At 43.8% G+C, this 19,222-nt stretch overlaps 1 protein-coding gene across 1 annotated transcript; it reads right to left on the bottom strand.

Annotated features, from left to right (window-relative positions):
- Nucleotides 1-1,297: 1,297 nt before the first annotated feature.
- Nucleotides 1,298-12,066, bottom strand: LOC310676179 (cytochrome P450 2C19-like). The gene is made up of 10 exons (XM_083437756.1): nt 11,841-12,066; nt 10,354-10,516; nt 7,902-8,051; nt 6,749-6,909; nt 5,873-6,049; nt 5,397-5,538; nt 4,393-4,580; nt 3,801-3,942; nt 2,316-3,460; nt 1,298-2,035 (listed from the first exon to the last, which is right to left on the bottom strand). Exons 1-9 carry the CDS (start codon nt 12,021-12,023, stop codon nt 3,279-3,281), a joined length of 1,488 nt encoding a protein of 495 aa, XP_083293882.1. The 5' UTR covers nt 12,024-12,066; the 3' UTR covers nt 1,298-2,035; nt 2,316-3,278.
- Between the last annotated feature and the right edge of the window lie 7,156 nt (nt 12,067-19,222).

Here is a 19,222-nt window from a genome sequence, read left to right as displayed (position 1 = left end):
TTAAGGGAAGTTATAGTGCCACGTGTACAGAGGAGGGCAACCAAAATGGTCAAAGGCCTGGAAACGATGCCTTATGAGGAACGGCTAAGGGAGCTGGGCATGTTTAGCCTGGAGAAGAGGAGGTTAAGGGGTGATATGATAGCCATGTTGAAATATATAAAAGGATGTCACATAGAGGAGGGAGAAAGGTTGTTTTCTGCTGCTCCAGAGAAACGGACACGGAGCAATGGATCCAAACACAAGAAAGAAGATTCCACCTAAACATTAGGAAGAACTTCCTGACAGTAAGAGCTGTTCGACAGTGGAATTTGCTGCCAAGGAGTGTGGTGGAGTCTCCTTCTTTGGAGGTCTTTAAGCAGAGGCTTGACAACCATATGTCAGGAGTGCTCTGATGGTGTTTCCTGCTTGGCAGGGGGTTGGACTCAGTGGCCCTTGTGGTCTCTTCCAACTCTATGATTCTATGATTCTAGGAATAGCCCTCAAGTGTTGCTGGGAACTGCAAATGGGGAGGAGAGCACTGTAGTGCTCAGGTGCTCCTTCAGGGCTTCTCATAGGCATCCGGTTGGCCACAGTGAGAACAGGATGCTGGACTAGATAGGCCTTTGACCTGCTCCAGCAGAGTTCTCCTTTGTTCTCTCTCCCAGGGCCAGGCGAGACTGCCAGAATCTTCTGAGAGCAGCCATTCAAACCACCCTAAAAGGCAACCTACTGCGCATGCTCCTGCAGCTATCTCTGGGAAGAGAAGGGGGAACAATAACTGCCACACCTTACTCTAGTAAATGAAGTTGTGCTGGATTGCTACTAATACAATGAATGGCAGCAGCCTGGGTTACATTAGAAACAAAGGCTAAGCTCCGAAGTGCATAAGGAATGCCTGGTAGAAACTAGAAGGAGCTTAGGATGTCAGGGGGATGTGTTTTTAAATGTTTTTGCTTTTTCTTGTTGTTTTGATGTATTGTTTTTTTCTTTTATTTTTGATGTATTATCTCTTAATATTTTTTTTTATACTGTCTTTTTCTTTTCTTCTGTAACTATAAAACCTTTAATAAATATTATTTTTTTAAAAAAAGGATTTCAGTGGGTGAAGGTATCAGTGGCCTGCAAAGCAACTCTTTCCTCCTGAAGCTTTGCAGAGTCAGAATAAATTATCCAAAGCAAATGTAGTTTACTGCATTAGGAATCCTTTTTATTTTACTGTACACAGCTTTAGTAATGTTTGGTTGTAAAGCAGTTTATAAATCTGCAAATAAAACAAAATTGCTATACTTGCATAATCTTTACAAGTTACAGCATTCACTTTGTCATAGTATTATTTATTTAGCTCTGGGAGGGTGAAGGACATCTATAAAGCCATTCCATTTCACAAACAGGTAAAAAAATACATCTGGATGTGCTCTTATTCTCCAGAACAAGTAGAGCAGTGGTTTTCTATGCAAGTGAAACCAGCACACTTCTCCAAGCTTTGGTTTGGAGAAGACCTTCAGGAGTTTCAATGGGACAGAGGACAAGCATTTCAAGCCCCGAATTCTTCTCCAGCTTGAATTAAAATGCAAATCAGAGACAAGTTCCTTCCTCTTGCCCCTTCCATTCAGTGCAATGGAGAAACATTACTTCACTACTTTGAATAGGAGCATAATTGAGAGGGTGCAGGAACCAAAAAGAAAAAATCTGAAGACAGAAGAGGAAGACCATTCTCCCTTGGTTAACTTCATAGGTGGATTCCCCTCACCAATTTTGCCCAGGCTGCCTCTGAATTTGTACTAGGGAAACATTTTTCTGTTACACTGAATGGGAGCAGGGTTGAAGGAAGGCTGAGAGGAAAGAAATTATGACAATTCTTTGAAAGTTTTCCCTCTCCAACTCTTCCTGGAGATTTTCAGTCCTCCCTTGGGGAATATTCAGTGAAACGATCTTCCTTATTTTACCACCCACAAAGTAAGTGGAGAATTTGAGGGAGGGCCATTTTCACTCTGTTCTAGATTTTTAAAGACAATGAGAGCCTTGGTTGGGCTCAGGGGGATAAAAAAGAAGTTTTCTCATCCAAGTTCTTTTTTTAAAATATATAATAATTTTTATTAATTTACAACAAAAACAAATCACACAATAATTTCACATCCAATTTTCACAAAGTCTTTCTTTTCTGGACTTCCTTCAGCTTTTCCGTAAATCTTTCGTAGTCATTATTAATATACGCATTTCTTAGGTTTGTATTGTCATTATTTAAACCTTTCTTTTTCTATTCCCTTTTAACAATACTTCTCGCGTTTCACAGTGCTTTTTAAATCCCTCTAGCATTATTTGGCCCTCACTTATACTCTCCATCCAAGTTCATCCAAGGTGAGTTTGGGAGATCTTGCCCATCTATGCTCTGTGCCTTTCTTGAAGATATGCTTCCTAGGACTAGCAGATCACTGGATCCAACTTAGTTCATTTCCCATACTTACTCAGAAGTTCAGTTGCATCCAGTATTGCTATCTGTTCTTTAGAACATGATTACCCTTAAAGGGATTTTTGGCAAACATTTGTAAATGTCAAGTCTCAAGGATGTTCTACTAGGTGAAAGGGAAAAAGATTTCAAAAGCTATTGATTTCTGCAGCACCCTCCAAAGACACAAAGAGTGACAGGACTTCTTCTCAGTGGTTAAAAAGCTTCCATATTGGCAGATTTTGCCCATCACACTCATACAGTGATGGAAGAAGGGGGTGTGGGGGTGCAGTCTGCCCTGGATGTCATCACTGAGGGGTGTGTGACAAAATGAGTTTTTAAAAAATTGGGCTCACGAAATTTTTTGAAGTGACATGGTGGTTTAGGCACCTGCAAGTTTCGCGCTGCAGCGTGGGATTTCTGTCTGCCTACTGCCTCTCCCTCAGACGCCCTACAGCTGAGGGGGCGGGGGCGGAGAGGCTCCAAGCATTGGAGAGGCTTGCCCCACCCCCATGGGTCGCTCGACACACCCCTGGCTGCAGGATATGCCCCCGCACATGCACTCCAGCGACTAGCTACGCCGCTGCACACATAGGCATATGGAGGGGCAAGAAAGATAAGAATGGGATTTTGGTGTGTGTGACTAATTTCTAAATGCTGCTATTTGTCCATTGAAATGATGTCTTCAATGTGAAATAGTCTCTAGCACGATCCCCAAAGTAACAGTTCAACAACTAGTCAGGTAAGAAGATAGGGCTCCACACGTGAGGAGATATTGTGTTATGGGTTTTTTGAACAAAGATTTGCCGGGCTGCGACTTTTCCACATGTGCAGCCCTCCTGAGGCAGGCTTTTCAGCGAGGGACAATGTAGAGCTGATAGGGCCGAGGGAAGTTGCCTATGCTGCTCAACACCGGTGTGAGATCGATGTCCTTGGGGTCAATGATGGACTTCAGAGTGAAGTTCTGTAATATGGTGGTCAAGAACAAGAAGATCTCCATACGGGCCAGACCTTCCCCCACACATATCCGCTTCCCTGCAAAGGAAAGCCAAAATGTAAGATGCATAACAACCACTTTGGCTGTTACGGAGAAAATAAAAATCATGCCAAAGGAACAAAGGTGCTGCTCTAGAACAGCTCCTGGGAGAGTCAGTCTTTCCACCATTTCTTTGCTTCAGCTGGACACAGGAAGGGTGCAAGGAGTTCTGATGGACCCAGAAGCCTCTGCCCCTCTCTCACAAACTGGGAGCCCTTCCAGTTTAGGCTGCAGGAGGAAGGAGATTCCCCCTCATTGCCCCGACACCAGCCGATTAGGGAGACGGGAAAGACCTGAGTTGGCCAAGACTGCAGCCAACTGAGGAAGCAGAGATCTTACCTGCTGAGAAAGGCATGAAATAGTCGCTCTTCCTGAAGGTGCCATCTTTGTGCAAGAAATGTCCTGGGTCAAATTCTTTGGGGTTTGGAAATTCTTTGCTGTCATGTAGTACAGACGTCAGAATAGGATATATGGTAGTACCCTGCAGAGAGTGCAAAGAAATGGGCTGGATGGCCATGACACCCAAAGGAATGGTGTGGGAAGGCACTAACAGGAAGGAAGGTACTTTGTTGATACAGAAGAAGAATGGAGCAGCTTCAGAAGGCAATAGGGTGTTTAAAATGAAGTCCAGGCCTGAAGATGCCCAGCTACACTTTAGGAGTTGGGCTAAACTACTTCTCTTAGTTGTACATAAGAAGAGAAGAAAAGCTCTGCTGGATCAGTCCGGTGGCCCCATCTGGTCCAGCATTCTGTTTTCCTGGTGTCCAACCAAATGCCCATGGAAGCCCATCAACATAATCTAAGCAAGACAGCACTCTCAATTCCTGTGGTTTCCACCCACTGGTATTCAGAAGTATGCTGCCTCTCACCATGGAGGTAGAATATAGTCATCATGGCTAGCAGCCTACTCAGAGCCTTGAAAAGAGCTGACCTTTGGAATGACATATTGTCTGAACGGTGTGTCTTTGAGTACTGCATGAGGGACGCTCAGTGGGAGGAGAGAGATGAACCTCTGGATCTCATGGATTACAGCATCTGTGTAAGGCATTTCCCCACGATCTGCCATGCACGGACTTCGTGATCGGCCAATAACTCGGTCAATTTCTTCATGCACTTTCTCTATAATGGGAAGAATGAGGTTTAACACCAGTGCAGGAAATATCATAGAAGCAATTGAAGTTTCATGGGAGTGCCTGCCAGCCCCTGCACATTTTTGGAGCTTTCAATGTTTTCTGTTGCCAACTTTCTATTGACTCATCACATTAACTCAGACAAATTATTGTAGCTCACCTTCAGTAATCCATCTGTAAACAGGGAAACATGGTATAACTGCAATTATTTATATATGAATTCAATTTCTATCCAAAAGGAGCCCAGAGGGACAAAAGCCTCCTCTTTAGGGAAGTTTTAGGAGCAAGTGATGGTCCAGCTTAGAGGGAATCCTATTGGAGGCACTGTCCTGCAGTGATTCTGATCCTACCTGAGGGCCTTTTGACCCCTGGCCCTTGTGGTTGTGCCTTTGTGGGCTACCCTTCAAGCTGGCACAGAAAGTCCAGCTGATGCAGGATGTGATGCCTTTCTCTAAAGGATCTGCACTGGCTGCCACTATACTACTGGGCCAAATTCAAGTTGTTACTGTTTGTATATAAAAACCTGGGGTTTGCAATATGGTCAGCTATAAGAGCTCATCAACACTTCTGTTTTTGCTGGGATTTCTAGGCATGGGTATGAGCATTTTGTCCACACACACATCCCCACTGTGGTCTCCAGGAAAGCCTTCTGTCTACTGCTGCTGTCAGTCAGCGATGGTTAACATTCACCAGTGAACAGAGGGTTTTCGTGGGGAAAGTGGCAGAACAACCACCTCTTGGACCTGTGACACATAAATCTGGGAAAGAACTAGAATAATAAGTACTAATAATGCATCTGTTTTACCTTGTATCTCTGGGTATTTGAGGAGGATCATGAACCCGTATCGCAGTGTGGTGCTGGTGGTCTCTGTTCCAGCCGCAAACAAGTCAACTGTGCTTATGGCCAGGTTTTCAATGGTGAAATGGGATGCACTATTACCTTTTTCCTGCAGAAACACACAACACAGTCAGTGGAGTCAACTCAATTGTTCTGAGTGCAACATAACAAGAATTTAACTGCGCCACTGGGACCAGCTCCCTTCCCAAGACACATCTTATCGCAAGTTTTTTTATAGCTCATTCCTCTGGACATTCCAATCATTAGAAAGAACTTCCCACTTACTGCAGTAACAAGTCAGCAATGGGAAATGAATCTACTCCAATGGGGTGTGGGCAGGAATCTCTTTCCTTGGCATTCCCCACAAGAAGCTGGATGGAAGTCTGCTGGTTGGGAAGCTTCAGGAGTGGCAGGAGAATCTTTCTGTGAGTTTTCATGATTACCTGATCCATTTTCATAAGGAAGCAGTCGATAAAATCCCGAGGTGAGCTGGGGTCCAGAGTGGGCTTGTGCTCTTCAACCTCCTCCAAAACAAACTCTCTGAGTGCCAAGTTGTTTTTCAGCACTTTGTGGTGGGGCCCAGGGATGCATTTCATCAAAGAAGGAAAGATGTTGTAGAGCTAGGAAAAACACCACAAGAGACCCATTGGCACCAACCTCAGTCAGGGTTTGTCCACACTTGGGCTTCAGTATAACGTTGGCCACTGTTGCCTTGTGTGCGTTTCAACTCTGTGTCCACACACCAGCATTTTCATTGCCAATGCCTTTAAAATCTGTGTAGATGTTCCCCATCTGCGTTACTGGGTGGTGCTTCATTGATTGTACTGCATTGTATTATTTTCCCTTCCACTCAGTTAGTGCTTTCCCACCCTCTGCCTAATGTTTGCAGAGGTCATATGCAGATTTTTTTATTTTTTTATTTCTCCTATGTGTACCTTTACAAAAAACTGAGAAATCATGCAACAATCCCCCACCCCCACTACCAAAACTGCTTAAGCTTTACTTCCTGCTCCACTGGGCTGCTGTTAAGTCAAACCTTGGTTACTAGACCCAGGTATTGGCATTGTATGCACCGACCTTAGCTGGATCTCCAAATTAAAAACATAAGAACGTAAGAAGAGACTATTGAATCAGGCCCGTGGCCCATCCTGCTGTCACCGTGGCTAACCAGTTACCCGTGGCAAGCCTGCAACTAGGACATTAACAGAAATATTAAGAGGCAGAGGCAGTATGGGTCATGAGAAGCCTGGGAGAAAGAATTTAAACAGCAGGAAAATTTAGACTTTGTGGAAAAGGGCCTTTAAAAAGATGGCACCTACCTGTCCCCAAGAAGAGCTAAAAACATTAAAGTTTTCATTCATTAAGCTCATCATGGATAGGAACTTCTTGTCATTATAATCGTATCGTTTCCCAAAGACAATTGCACAAATGACATTGGAGAGAGCGCAACTGAGCGAGTAGGTTGGATCCAAGGGCTTCTCTGGAAGGAGAACAAACAAATAATTATACAACCCCACTACAGGTTTTAGGCAATAATCGAGTCTGGAATTTCTGAGCTGCCTTTTCCTGGCTCCTGGCCTCAGTGGTCAGACAGGGAGCTGCCTTTCTCACAACAATTCTGGAGGCATGGACATCTTCAGTGGCTATGAGTGGTTTCTTCCAAGGACTTTCCAAGGTGCTTTCCTCCAGCTTCAGCCAATATATCCTTAGATAGGAAAGGGTGACCACAGTGGTGCAGGCCTTGGTGAAGTCTAGACTAAAACTAGGGAATCGAAAGCACTTCAGATGCTGCTAGACTGTAACTTCTGGACCACTGATGACTGTTGGGGCTAAAAGCAGCTGGAATTCAACAATATCTGCAGAGCACTCTTACAGTTGATAGAGAAGCAGCAGCCGGGCTTTAGTTGGAACTGGTCTGTGTCAGCATATTACACCCCTGCTGAAAGCTATGCATTGTTTGCCAGTACATTGACAAGGTAAGTTCAGTGCATTACTGGTGTGTATGAAGCTCTCAGTGACCTAGGACCAGGTGACTTAAGGACCACCTTAGCCCATACACACTGCTCAGATCACTATGACCATCAGGAGAAGCCTTCCAAATTGCCACACACTCATCACATGTTTGTTTCATATCAATGCAGATATCTATTATATCTATTAAAACTTTGAGCACAATGGCACCTGTGCTTTGGAATGTGGTTCCTATTGAAACCAGCTAGAATTTTGGCATTTCATCACCTGATGAAAATGTTTGTATTTCACGTGTTTTTAGGCAATTTATTTGATTCAGTTTTGGTCACTAGTTCTGTGTTTTACGATTTTAATTTTTTTAATAATTTCCTTGTACCCACCATGATATTTCTTTATGAGTTGGTGGTTAATAATCTGTTGTAATGTACCCTAGCATCTGTTGTGATGTTTAAGGGGGTCTGCTTGATAAGCCAATGTTGATGAGGGGCAGTGGCTACCCACCCTGCGTGTCCTGGAACTTTTCTAGCAGGAACTGTGCTTCCTCCTGGATTCTCTCCTCAATACTTTTCTTTCCCATGCCAAAGTTGCGCAGGGTGGTAAGGGCAAAGCGTCGGAGCTGCTTCCACATCTCCCCATTGCTGAATACAATTCCTGGAAAGCAGAAGAGGAAATTGGCATAAAGGATATGGATGGACTGAAAGGGAGAGCAGAAGAAGCAGGTTGGAAGAGCAGGAGACTCTTATTCTTGGCTCCAGGCCACCTGGAGACTTGGTACAGTGGTGCCCCGCAAGACAAATGCCTCGCAAGACGGAAAACCCGCAAGATGAAAGGGTTTTCCGTTTGCAGAGGCGCTTCGCAAGACGAATTTCCCTATGGGCTTGCTTCGCAAGACGAAAATTGACAAAAAAATTTGAGTTTTTTCCCCGCTCCAAAACCGCTTTTTCTGAAGCGCTAAGCTGCTAAAAGCATTTTAGCAGCAAAACCGCTAATCCCTTAAGCCTTTAATAGGCGTTAATAGCCCTTAAACTGCCAATAGCGCTAATAGCGCTAATCCGCTAATGGGCTTGCTTCGCAAGACGAAAAAACCGCAAGACGAAAAGACTCGCGGAACGGATTCTTTTCCTCTTGCGAGGCACCACTGTACTTTGGTGCCGCCTTATTCCATAATCAGTAGCTGTCCAGTCTTCTGATACATGCCCTTACTGTAAAATATATGTGTTTAATGTGCATAAAATGCTATGTTAGTGTGTGTTGTGTATGAAACGTAGTGGAGGTTTGCATTTGCAGAATGTCCATTTTTGCAGCTAAAACTTAAAAAGAGGTTTCAATGTTTCGATATTTATTGTCAGGGGTTCAGGAGCAGAGGCACAGGAAAGGGAGGAAATGGAGAGCGAGGGGGAGGAGTCCGAAGGAAATGTCAGCGATGACAGCGGTCCGAGGTCTCTGAGTCTTTCCAGCGAATCGGAAGATTCACAGAAAGGGGCTCCCATGGTCAGGGCAAGGGGGGTGCCTAGGGGGACACCCCAGGAAGAAGGGGCCAGAGGGGACTCAGAGAGCAGCAGTTGGAAATCAGGACCAGCGTCCACACCAGAGTGCAGTAGGAGGGAGGAGTCCCAGGCATCGGGATCAGGCGGCGCACTGCCAGCGGGAGGACATGAGGCAGGATTGGCCACGCCTCCATCGGGGAGCGAGGAAACGGTCGAGAGGAAGGTTGAAGGCTGGGCGCGCGAGCCAAGTTCAAATGTACAGGAGGGCGGCACAGTTGACAGCCCGGATAGGGAGCCAGGTCCCAAAGCCCGCCGAAAAGAGCGGGAGGAGTCAGGGGGGTCAACGTCTGCGTCGGAAGAATCCAGGAAGGAAGGGACCCCGGGGGGTAGCAGGACCCAGAGGAGAAAGGAGAGACGGAAGAGGTGGAGTAAGGCTAGAATCTTGAACTGGTGTACAGGGGGCGGAGATTCAGATGGAGCTTCGCCGGTCTAAACCCTAGACGTAGAGCTGGGGCGCTCCGGCTTGAAAATGGAAACTGTACTTCAATAAAGACTTTTGTACATTACTACAGGCTAGCGTTGGTCCTCTGTGAGCTGGGACCTGGAGCCAGCTCTGACATTTATGTTAACTGATAATTCATCTCTTGGATCCTGGGTCTCTCTCTGAAGCTGGCAGTATAATGAAGAAGCAATAGTTCTTGGACTATATTAACCAGAAAGAACTTAAAGAAAACTGGACTACATTGCTAGTTGTTTAAGTGCAATGTGTTGATTTGTATTTATTTATTTTTTTGGTAACAAATTTAACAATAGTTTGCAGTAACTTTGATCCTATTTCTTGGTGTGGAGAGTTTATTGATTCACAAAATCCAGGCCAGGGAATTCTGCTCACATAACTCTCACACTTACTGCCCACACCAGAATTACCCCAGACCATTATTTTTGAAGGCTAGAGTCTCATTCAATCCTGCTTTAATTTTTGATGCTTGCTCTAGACCAGAGGAGGACCTAGCTGCTCCAGCACCTGGATCGTCCTGCGTGGGCAGGGGTAAGCACCTGTGGGTGTAAGGCGGCACGCGGCGGAGGGGAGCTTCCAGGGGGTGCCGGTGGCAATGCACATCCCAGGGGAGTGTCCACCTGTGGCGATCTGAGGGGCGAACCCCTCAGGGATTGCACCCAGGGCGGCCAGCACCCACCACACCCACCTTTGTCAGCTACAGCCCTAGATATTGCTTAAGTACTGCTATGAGATGGCTCATTTCTCTCTTAAATGGCAATGGCCAATATATAGCTCTGCCATTAAAAGGCTGCTAATTATCTATTTCTACTGTCCAGTGGGAACATTAATTAGGAACGTTTATCTCAAGATGCAATGACTTGTCTTTGCAACCTTTTTTGCTTTATTTTCATAAATAGAGGGATTTTCCTGTGTCCCCCCCCTCCACTCGTCAACCAGCATAAAATACCTAATCCCTTGTTGACATCATCAGCTAATGGCAGGTGTCCCCTGGCAGCAAATTCATCTCCACGGTCGATCAGTGCTTCTTTCACTGCATCATAGCCGTGCAGCACCACAATACGTTCTGCTCCAAAATACATTGTGAACACAGAGCCATACTTCTCACTAAACTGGAAAAAAGATAGAGAAAGACACACATCTAGGTGGGTTTGCTGGTTAGGTTATCTTCAGTGAACTTTGTCTGAACATTTCTTTTAAATCATCCAAGTTGGAGGCTATCATCGCTACTTCTTTGGGAGTAATTTTCACAGTTTCAATATGCACTGTATGAAGAACTACTATCTTGGGTGTGTTGTAATCTTCCAACATTCAGCTTTAATTGAAGGCTCCAAGTTTTAGCATTACAGACCCTTCATGTGTCCCTATTTTCCAGGGACATGCCTGATTTAGAGAAGCCATCCCAGTTTGATCACAGAATGTCCCCCCTTTTCCTTCGGATGCCCCTATTTTCACTGGAGAATGTTGGAGGGTATAGAGTTGTCCGACCCCCTCTGAAGGCAATCCTGAATAGGGAAGTGGTTTTTTTGTTTAATTTTTAATGTTTTATTATGTTTTTATATATGTTGGAAGCTGCCCAAAGTGGCTGGGGCAACCCAGTAAGTTGTGTGGGCTATAAATAGTAAAATTATCATTATGGAATGGGATGTCCCTATTTTCATTGGAGAAATGTTGGAGGGTATGGCAGTATGAGAGGGGGGGTAAAAGTGTTTTCCCATCCACTTTCTCTATATCGTGAATATAGTTATGTCCCCCTCACACTCATTTTTCTAAGGGAATTCTTACCGTACCTTCCCACCGAGCACATTCTGGGGAAAATAAAACAGCAGCTTTTCAAAATACAAAAAGACTATGAACTCCACACTGTCCAGCAGAGGCTAAAAATGTTCAGAGGGCAAAAATGCCCAAACCATCCATGTGTGGAGGGAGAATTGGACCCGCCCCCGCCCCCCGTCTCTAAAATAGTATGAAAATTGCACTATTGCTTTTTAAAGTTCGTTACTCAGAAGGGGGCTTTATGGCTTTTATTTTAAGCATAAGACAATAAAATGACAATAAAACAACCCCCTTTCTGGAGTTGTGCGACCTGCTCAAAGTCCACCTCTTTTCTGTGGAGCCTTTGGGACAAGTCCCTGCTCCCCATCCCTGCTGATGTAGCCAAGCGCAAGTCCGTGCCACTGACATCACAGCGATTCTGTTATTCTTTTCTTCTGGTCTGGATGCCTCCCCTCCCTCTCTTGCCTCTCCTCTGTCAAAGTGCAGAGTCTGTTGCTTTATGCTCTGCAAATGTGCCCTGCACACAGATGGTACCATCTATAAATGAAGAAACTGACAATGGATTGTCCCCTTCCAAAAGAGTCAGATGGAAAGAGGCTTGCAAACAGGTAACGGTCATCAACAGACAGCTGTTGAGGAAGGTGCTCATCTTTGGCTTACCTCCTGGAGAACCTGGGCCAGGTTGTTGGTCTTCAGCTGCAGAGCGTTCCCTACGATGGGCAGTGGAGGTGGGCCAGGTGGCAGCTGCTTTGCATTCTCTGGCGTCCTGCTCCTGACTGCAAGGAAAACAAGGCAAGAGATACATATGATCATCAAAATGGTCACTGTCCCTAGAGGCTCCATGGCACCAGCTAACAGTGACTGAAATGACTCTAGATGAATTAATTTGCTTTCCAGTTTTATATACTCTGAGGAGGTCACATAGACATGGACTTTCACCAATAGGAACTCTAGGTTTCTCTGAGTAAATGAGATTAGCCATTAAGTAGATAAGGTTGTATAATTAAGAAATGAACTTCTCTGAACTTCAGTTTGTATTCTTTTTCTTCATTGATTAGTAAGGCAATGATAACGGCATTACTGTGCACAAGGTCCGTGATGTAAGACAACCAGGGGTCAGGTTTTTTCCCTGCCAAACATTGTAATGTAGCCTTGAGGCAAATGGTTCTGCTTCTAAGGTGCTTTCAGGACCAGGTTCCTGCAGGAGAGCTTCTTGTATACTCTGAGTGCTTGGTTGGAGGTTTCTTGCACCTCAGATGCCCACAAATGTGAAATAAGATTGAAATAAAATTGAAGGCACGTCCATAATGAAACTCAGCCTCAGCACAAATGCATCCCTGTCTTGGCAGGATGAGTAGCCTTGTGGCAAATGGTTCTGCTTTTAAGGTTCCTGCAGGAGAGCTTCTTCTACACTCTGAGTGCTTGGTTGGAAGTTCCTTGCACCTTAGATGCCCACAAATGTGACAGATTGTGTCAGAAGTGTAGAGAAAACTTGCATTATTTTTTTTTAAAAAAAAAATCAAATGTATGTATGCCAGACAGGTAAACAAAAAAACAAAAAAACAAAAAAAGACAACAGATTTCATGGCTTGGAGCAACATACATTTAAAACAAATTACTGCAATTTTGGGCAAGTCTGGACTATTGGAACACACATATTTGAAATAAACTTGAAGGCAGGTCCATAATGGAGCTCAGCCTCAGCAAAATACATCCCTGTTAGCAGACCTTGCAGCTTGGGTGAAGTAAACTGAGAAGTGTATGTACAGTTTCTGGATTTCTACAGCTTTATTCATGCAGGAACAGAATTATCTTGGCAAAAACGAATTACAGGATGAGTAGAGATAAAAAGAGAGAGCAATAGCAGGCATCTTATCAGGAGAGAACAACGAAATGCTTTTACAGGTGGAGTTAACTTAGAAAAAGACTACGAGCAAATGCTGGCTTGCTTGCTACACAAACAGTGCTCTTGTGTGGTTTAAAGTAATACATGCATTAGCTAGAGGTTCAGGAGAAGGAAGTTTATTTGCTTTCCCCCAACAATCCCATCTAGCACTACCCACTAATGTGGACAGGACACACCAAGATAGATTTTGGAGACATGAACCTGGAAGTGCTTTTGTATTGATAAGACACACTAATGTGCTCATCAAAACAGTGACTCACATGTGCCCTAATGGGGACAAAACCATGGTCACTAGTGGACATGGTGTCACAGAGAATTAACTTCTTGTTTTCATTTAGTGCAATTCTTCCATCCACCTCTGGAAATCATATTTAGTACAAGAGGGGAGCATGCAGATGATGGAAGCCTGCCAAGTTATTTATTGAAAATATTGAGAGGTCCCCTTTTAAGGGGTAGCTCCTAAAACAGGAGTGATCCTCGAGCATTTCAAAAAACCATGTCAAAAAGAAGAGAGTAAATATCCCGTTGTGTATATTTGCTGGCCTTTTTACACTGATTCACAGCTTAAACATACTCCTGGAATAGGTTATAGACATCCATAAAATTACTGTAATTAGCTGGCATAATATCTCCCTTATACCAATGTTAAATTCTCTTTCAAAATGACTTGTCAGTTCAGTTTGCATAAGCTTATTTGAAATCGTGGTTCGGTTCATAAACCAAAGTGCACCAGGTGTTCTTGCCAACAACTGTTGCTGCTCTGTGTATTTTGAGTCAATCTCCTGTCAGTGCAGATCACAGAGGTTCAGCCCATTCTAGCCACAGCTGGGACACTTTATGGCTCCTCTGCAGAGAGAGGCCAACTCAGTTCACCAGAGTTCAGATTGCATAAACCGAGTTTCTTTGCCAGAGCAACTAGCGAGGTGGTAAAGCCTCTGTCTTACAAGCACATGGTCCCAGGTTCAAGACCCATTATCTCTTGATAGGGGCCTGAAGAGCCCTGTGACTCGGGATAAGCCAGCTTCTTACATTCCTGTGTCAGGGCAAGGCACCATGATCTGATTATTATAAAGGCAGTATAACTACACCATGATGAGCCCACAGAGGAAGGAGACAGGACTCCGGTCCACAGAATGACTAGGAGGCTGCATTCTTGCTGCTGCGCTTGTGGGTAACCAGTGCTTAGTGTCCAAATGTGAGGTGCATGGGGATCCTCGGGGAGAAAGCATGCATTCTCCTTTATTACTATACAGTGGCACCTCAGGTTACAGATGCTTCAGGTTACAGAAACTTCAGGTTACAGACTCCGCTGACCCAGAAGTAGTACCTCAAGTTAAGAACTTTGCTTCAGGATGAGAACAGAATTCGTGCGGCAGCAGCAGTGGGAGGCCCCAATAGCTAAAGTGGTGTTTTAGGTTAAGAACAGTTTCAGGTTAAGAACGGACCTCCAGAACAAATTAAGTTCTTGTCTGATTTATTGGGCTAGCCTGAGGAAAAATAATGGACCGACCGAAGATTAACTTTGTTTATGGAAGTATTTAACAGAGGTTGTTCCTGAATAATATGAGTTTGGAAGAGCACAAAACCCACACAGAGACGCCAAATTTTCAATCTGTTTGTGAAAATCATCAGAGATCGCAAAGAAAGGAATAAATGATAACAACAAGAAGAGAAAGAAAGTAATAAAGGTCTATTCAAATTGAACTGGATGGAACTGTCTAATAAAAGCAGCAAATAAGTGATGTCTGGAGTCATCTGGAATTTTGGACTCGTGCGGAGCTTGATGTATGGGGACCCCCAAAAAATTTAAAATTTGGCTGTATAATCTAGAACTAATGTGATTTGAACAATGTGATGTGATTGGCCTGTTAATAAAAAATATTTCAGAACGAATTAAGTTCTTAACCCGAGGTACCACTGTATATTGAATTCTTCCCTGCTTTGCACCATAAGGTCCCATGGCAGGTTACAGCAATCTAAAATATCAATATTAAGCAGTATAGTGTAGGTGTACTCTCATTTTGACTCAAGAAAATCACCATTTTATAGTTCAAATCAGGAAAAATAAATGCAGTAAATGGACCAAAGACTGCCATCGGGGGTAGCAACGGAACTTCCAATTCACTGTGCTGACAAGAAATTAAATATTTTTATTTTTTTAGTTTCTTCTCCCATTAGATTCAAAAAATGTTTAGGGATATGCATACCCCTGCCTCCCTCCAGAGAAAAGCAATGTACAGTGGCACCTCGGGTTTCAGGCACTTCAGGTTACAGACTCCGCTAACCCAGAAATATTACCTTGGGTTAAGAAGTTTGCTTCAGGATGAGAAGAGAAATCGTGCTCCGGCGGCATGGCAGTAGCAGGAGGCCCCATTAGCTAAAGTGGTGCTTCAGGTTAAGAACAGTTTCAGGTTAAGAACGGACCTCCAGAATGAATTAAGTACAGTGGTGCCCTGCAAGACGAATGCCTCGGAAGACGAAAAACTCGCAAGACGAAAGAGTTTTTCGTTTTCTGAGCTGCTTCGCAAGACGGATTTCCCTATGGGCTTGCTTCACAAGACAAAACGTCTTGCGCCTTTTTTTGTAAACCGCCAATGCATTCCTATGGGAAACTGTCAATACACATTGGTGCTTTGCAAGACGAAAAAACTCGCGGAACGAATTAATTTCGTCTTGCGAGGCACCACTGTACTTAACCTGAGGTACCACTGTACATTATTAATAATACTAATACTATGTTGTTGTTGTTGCCACCCATTCTGCATCTGAGGAAGTATGCCCTAGCAAATCTTACTCCCTTTACAAATTGCCACAGACCTCCTCCTATTTTTATATACAACTTAGATAAAAAGAAGCAATGGCAAACTGCTTAAAAGTGTGGGCATGGGAGAGGGTTTTCGTCAGCTAATATAAGCTTGTTCATTGGGGCAGTTTGAGACAAAATACGACACTTTAATCCTGTGTGGACATGGTCTATAAATGTCTGTAAATTCTGGATTGCTTGCATTGTTACATCATAAGCAGCAGGCCATCCTTAGATTAGATGTGTCAGGGGAATTGGTAGTGAAAGTACAGGTTTGCCACTGATCATACAAACAAATACAAATGCTGTGGGATGGGGGCGGATTAAGGGCAATTGGGGCTAGGGAGGAATACAGAGGTTTGGGGGCATGTGAGGAAGGGGGGAGGATGCGTAGGGGAGGTGGGGAGACAGGGGGCTGTTTGATTTTGTTGTAAAAATTGAAAAATAAATAACTAAAAGTTGTTTGCATCGCTAATTAAAAGTAAAAGGTTGTGTTTCTGCTGTCTGGATGTCATTTGCTAAAACCAAACGTGTTTTAAAAATTGAACCTATAAAGCAGAAATACGCACCACTGTGTTCAATGCTGCTTACTCCCAACCATGCACAGAACTGCAGTCATGTGCCATAAATTTAATCATGAGATTTTATTAGTAATTTGTTTTAAATGTCTGTGTTTTTAAGGTGGAGGGATTTTTTAAAGCAATGTGTTAGAAAACCAAAATATTAAATCCTGGTGGCCTGACTCTGGATTTCATTATGGAGCTGTCATTGATGCACTACACAGTTAGAGTGACTAGTGGGGTGCCACAGGGTTCTGTCTTGGGCCCGGTCATATTCAACATCTTTATCAACGACTTGGATGATGGACTCAAGGGCATCCTGATCAAATTTGCAGATGACACCAAACTGGGAGGGGTGGCTAACACCCCAGAGGACAGGATCACACTTCAAAACGACCTGGACAGATTAGAGAACTGGGCAAAAACAAACAAGATGAATTTTAACAGGGAGAAATGTAAAGTATTGCACTTGGGCAAAAAAAAATAAAAAAATGAGAGGCACAAATACAAGATGGGTGACACCTGGCTTGAGAGCAGTACGTGTGAAAAGGATCTAGGAGTCTTGGTTGACCACAAACTTGACATGAGCCAACAGTGTGACGCGGCAGCTAAAAAAGCCAATGCAATTCTGGGCTGCATCAATAGGAGTATATAGCATCTAGATCAAGGGAAGTAATAGTGCTACTGTATTCTGCTCTGGTCAGACCTCACCTGGAGTACTGTGTCCAGTTCTGGGCACCACAGTTCAAGAAGGACACTGACAAACTGGAACGTGTCCAGAGGAGGGCAACCAAAATGGTCAAAGGCCTGGAAACGATGCCTTATGAGGAACGGCTAAGGGAGCCGGGCATGTTTAGCCTGGAGAAGAGGAGGTTAAGGGGTGATATGATAGCCATGTTCAAATATATAAAAGGATGTCACCTAGAGGAGGGAGAAAGGTTGTTTTCTGCTGCTCCAGAGAAGTGGACACGGAGCAATGGATCCAAACAACAAGAAAGAAGATTCCACCTAAACATTAGGAAGAACTTCCTGACAGTAAGAGCTGTTCGACAGTGGAATTTGCTGCCAAGGAGTGTGGTGGAGTCTCCTTCTTTGGAGGTCTTTAAGCAGAGGCTTGACAACCATATGTCAGGAATGCTCTGATGGTGTTTCCTGCTTGGCAGGGGGTTGGACTCGATGGCCCTTGTGGTCTCTTCCAACTATGATTCTATGATTCTAGGAATAGCCCTCAAGTGTTGCTGGGAACTGCAAATGGGGAGGAGAGCACTGTAGCGCTCAGTTGCTCCTTGAGGGCTTCTCATAGGTATCTGGTTGGCCACAGTGAGAACAGGATGCTGGACTAGATAGGCCTTTGACCTGGTCCAGCAGAGTTCTCTTTTGTTCTCTCTCCCAGGGCCAGGTTAGACTGCCAGAATCTTCTGAGAGCAGCCATTCAAACCACCCTAAAAAGCAACCTACTGCGCATGCTCCTGCATCTATTTCTTGGAAGAGAAGGGGGAACAATAACTGCCACACCTTACTCTAGTAAATGAAGTTGTGCTGGATTGCTACTAATACAATGAATGGCAGTAGCTTGGGTTACATTAGAAACAAAGGCAAAGCTCCGAAGTGCATAAGCAATGCCTGGTAGAAACTAGAAGGAGCTTAGGATGTCAGGGGGTGAAGGTATCAGTGGCCTGCAAAGCAACTCTTTCCTCCTGAAGCCTCACAGAGTCAGAATAAATTATCCAAAGCAAATGTAGTTTACTGCATTAGGAATCCTTTGTATTTTACTGTACACAGCTGCAGTAATGTTTGGTTGTAAAGCAGTTTATAAATCTGCAAATAAAATTGCTATACTTGCATAATCTTTACAAGTGACAGCATTCACTTTGTCAAAGTATTATTTATTTAGTTCTGGGAGGGTGAAGGACATGTATAAAGCCATTCCATTTCACAAACAGGTAAAAAAATACATACATCTGGATGTGCTCTTATTCTCCAGAACAAGTAGAGCAGTGGTTTTCTATGCAAGTGAAACCAGCACACTTCTCCAAACTTTGGTTTGGAGAAGACCTTCAGGAGTTTCAATGGGGACAGAGGACATGCATTTCAAGACCCGAATTCTTCTCCAGCTTGAATTAAAATGCAAATCAGATATAAGTTCCTTCCTCTTGCCCCTTCCATTCAGTGCAATGGAGAAACATTACTTCACTACTTTGAATAGGAGCATAATTGAGAGGGTGCAGGAACCAAAAAGAAAAATTCTGAAGACAGAAGAGGAAGACCTTTCTCCCTTGGTTAACTTCATAGGTGGACTTCCCCTCACCAATTTTGCCCAGACTGCCTCTGAATTTGTACTAGGGAAACATTTTTCTGTTACACTGAATGGGAGCAGGGTTGAAGGAAGGCTGAGAGGAAAGAAATTCTGACAATTCTTTGAAAGTTTTCCCTCTCCAACTCCTCCTGGAGATTTTCAGTCCTCCCTTGGGGAATATTCAGTGAAATGACCTTCCTTATTTTGCCACCCACAAAGTAAGTGGAGAATTTGAGGGAGGGCCATTTTCACTCTGTTCTAGAATTTTAAAGACAATGAGAGCCTCGGTTGGGCTCAGGGGGATAAAAAAGAAGTTTTCTCATCCAAGTTCTTTTTTTATATATAATATTTTTTATTAATTTACAAGAAAACCAAATCACACAATAATTTCACATCCAATTTTCACAAAGCCTTTCTTTTCTGCACTTCCTTCAGCTTTTCCGTAAATCTTTCATAGTCATTATTAATATACGCATT

The sequence above is a fragment of the Podarcis tiliguerta genome, assembly GCF_965153285.1.
Source record: "Podarcis tiliguerta genome assembly, chromosome: 1".
Taxonomy (NCBI): domain Eukaryota; kingdom Metazoa; phylum Chordata; class Lepidosauria; order Squamata; family Lacertidae; genus Podarcis; species Podarcis tiliguerta.
Note: the sequence above shows the minus strand (reverse complement) of the source record. Positions and strands in the feature narration are given on the sequence as shown.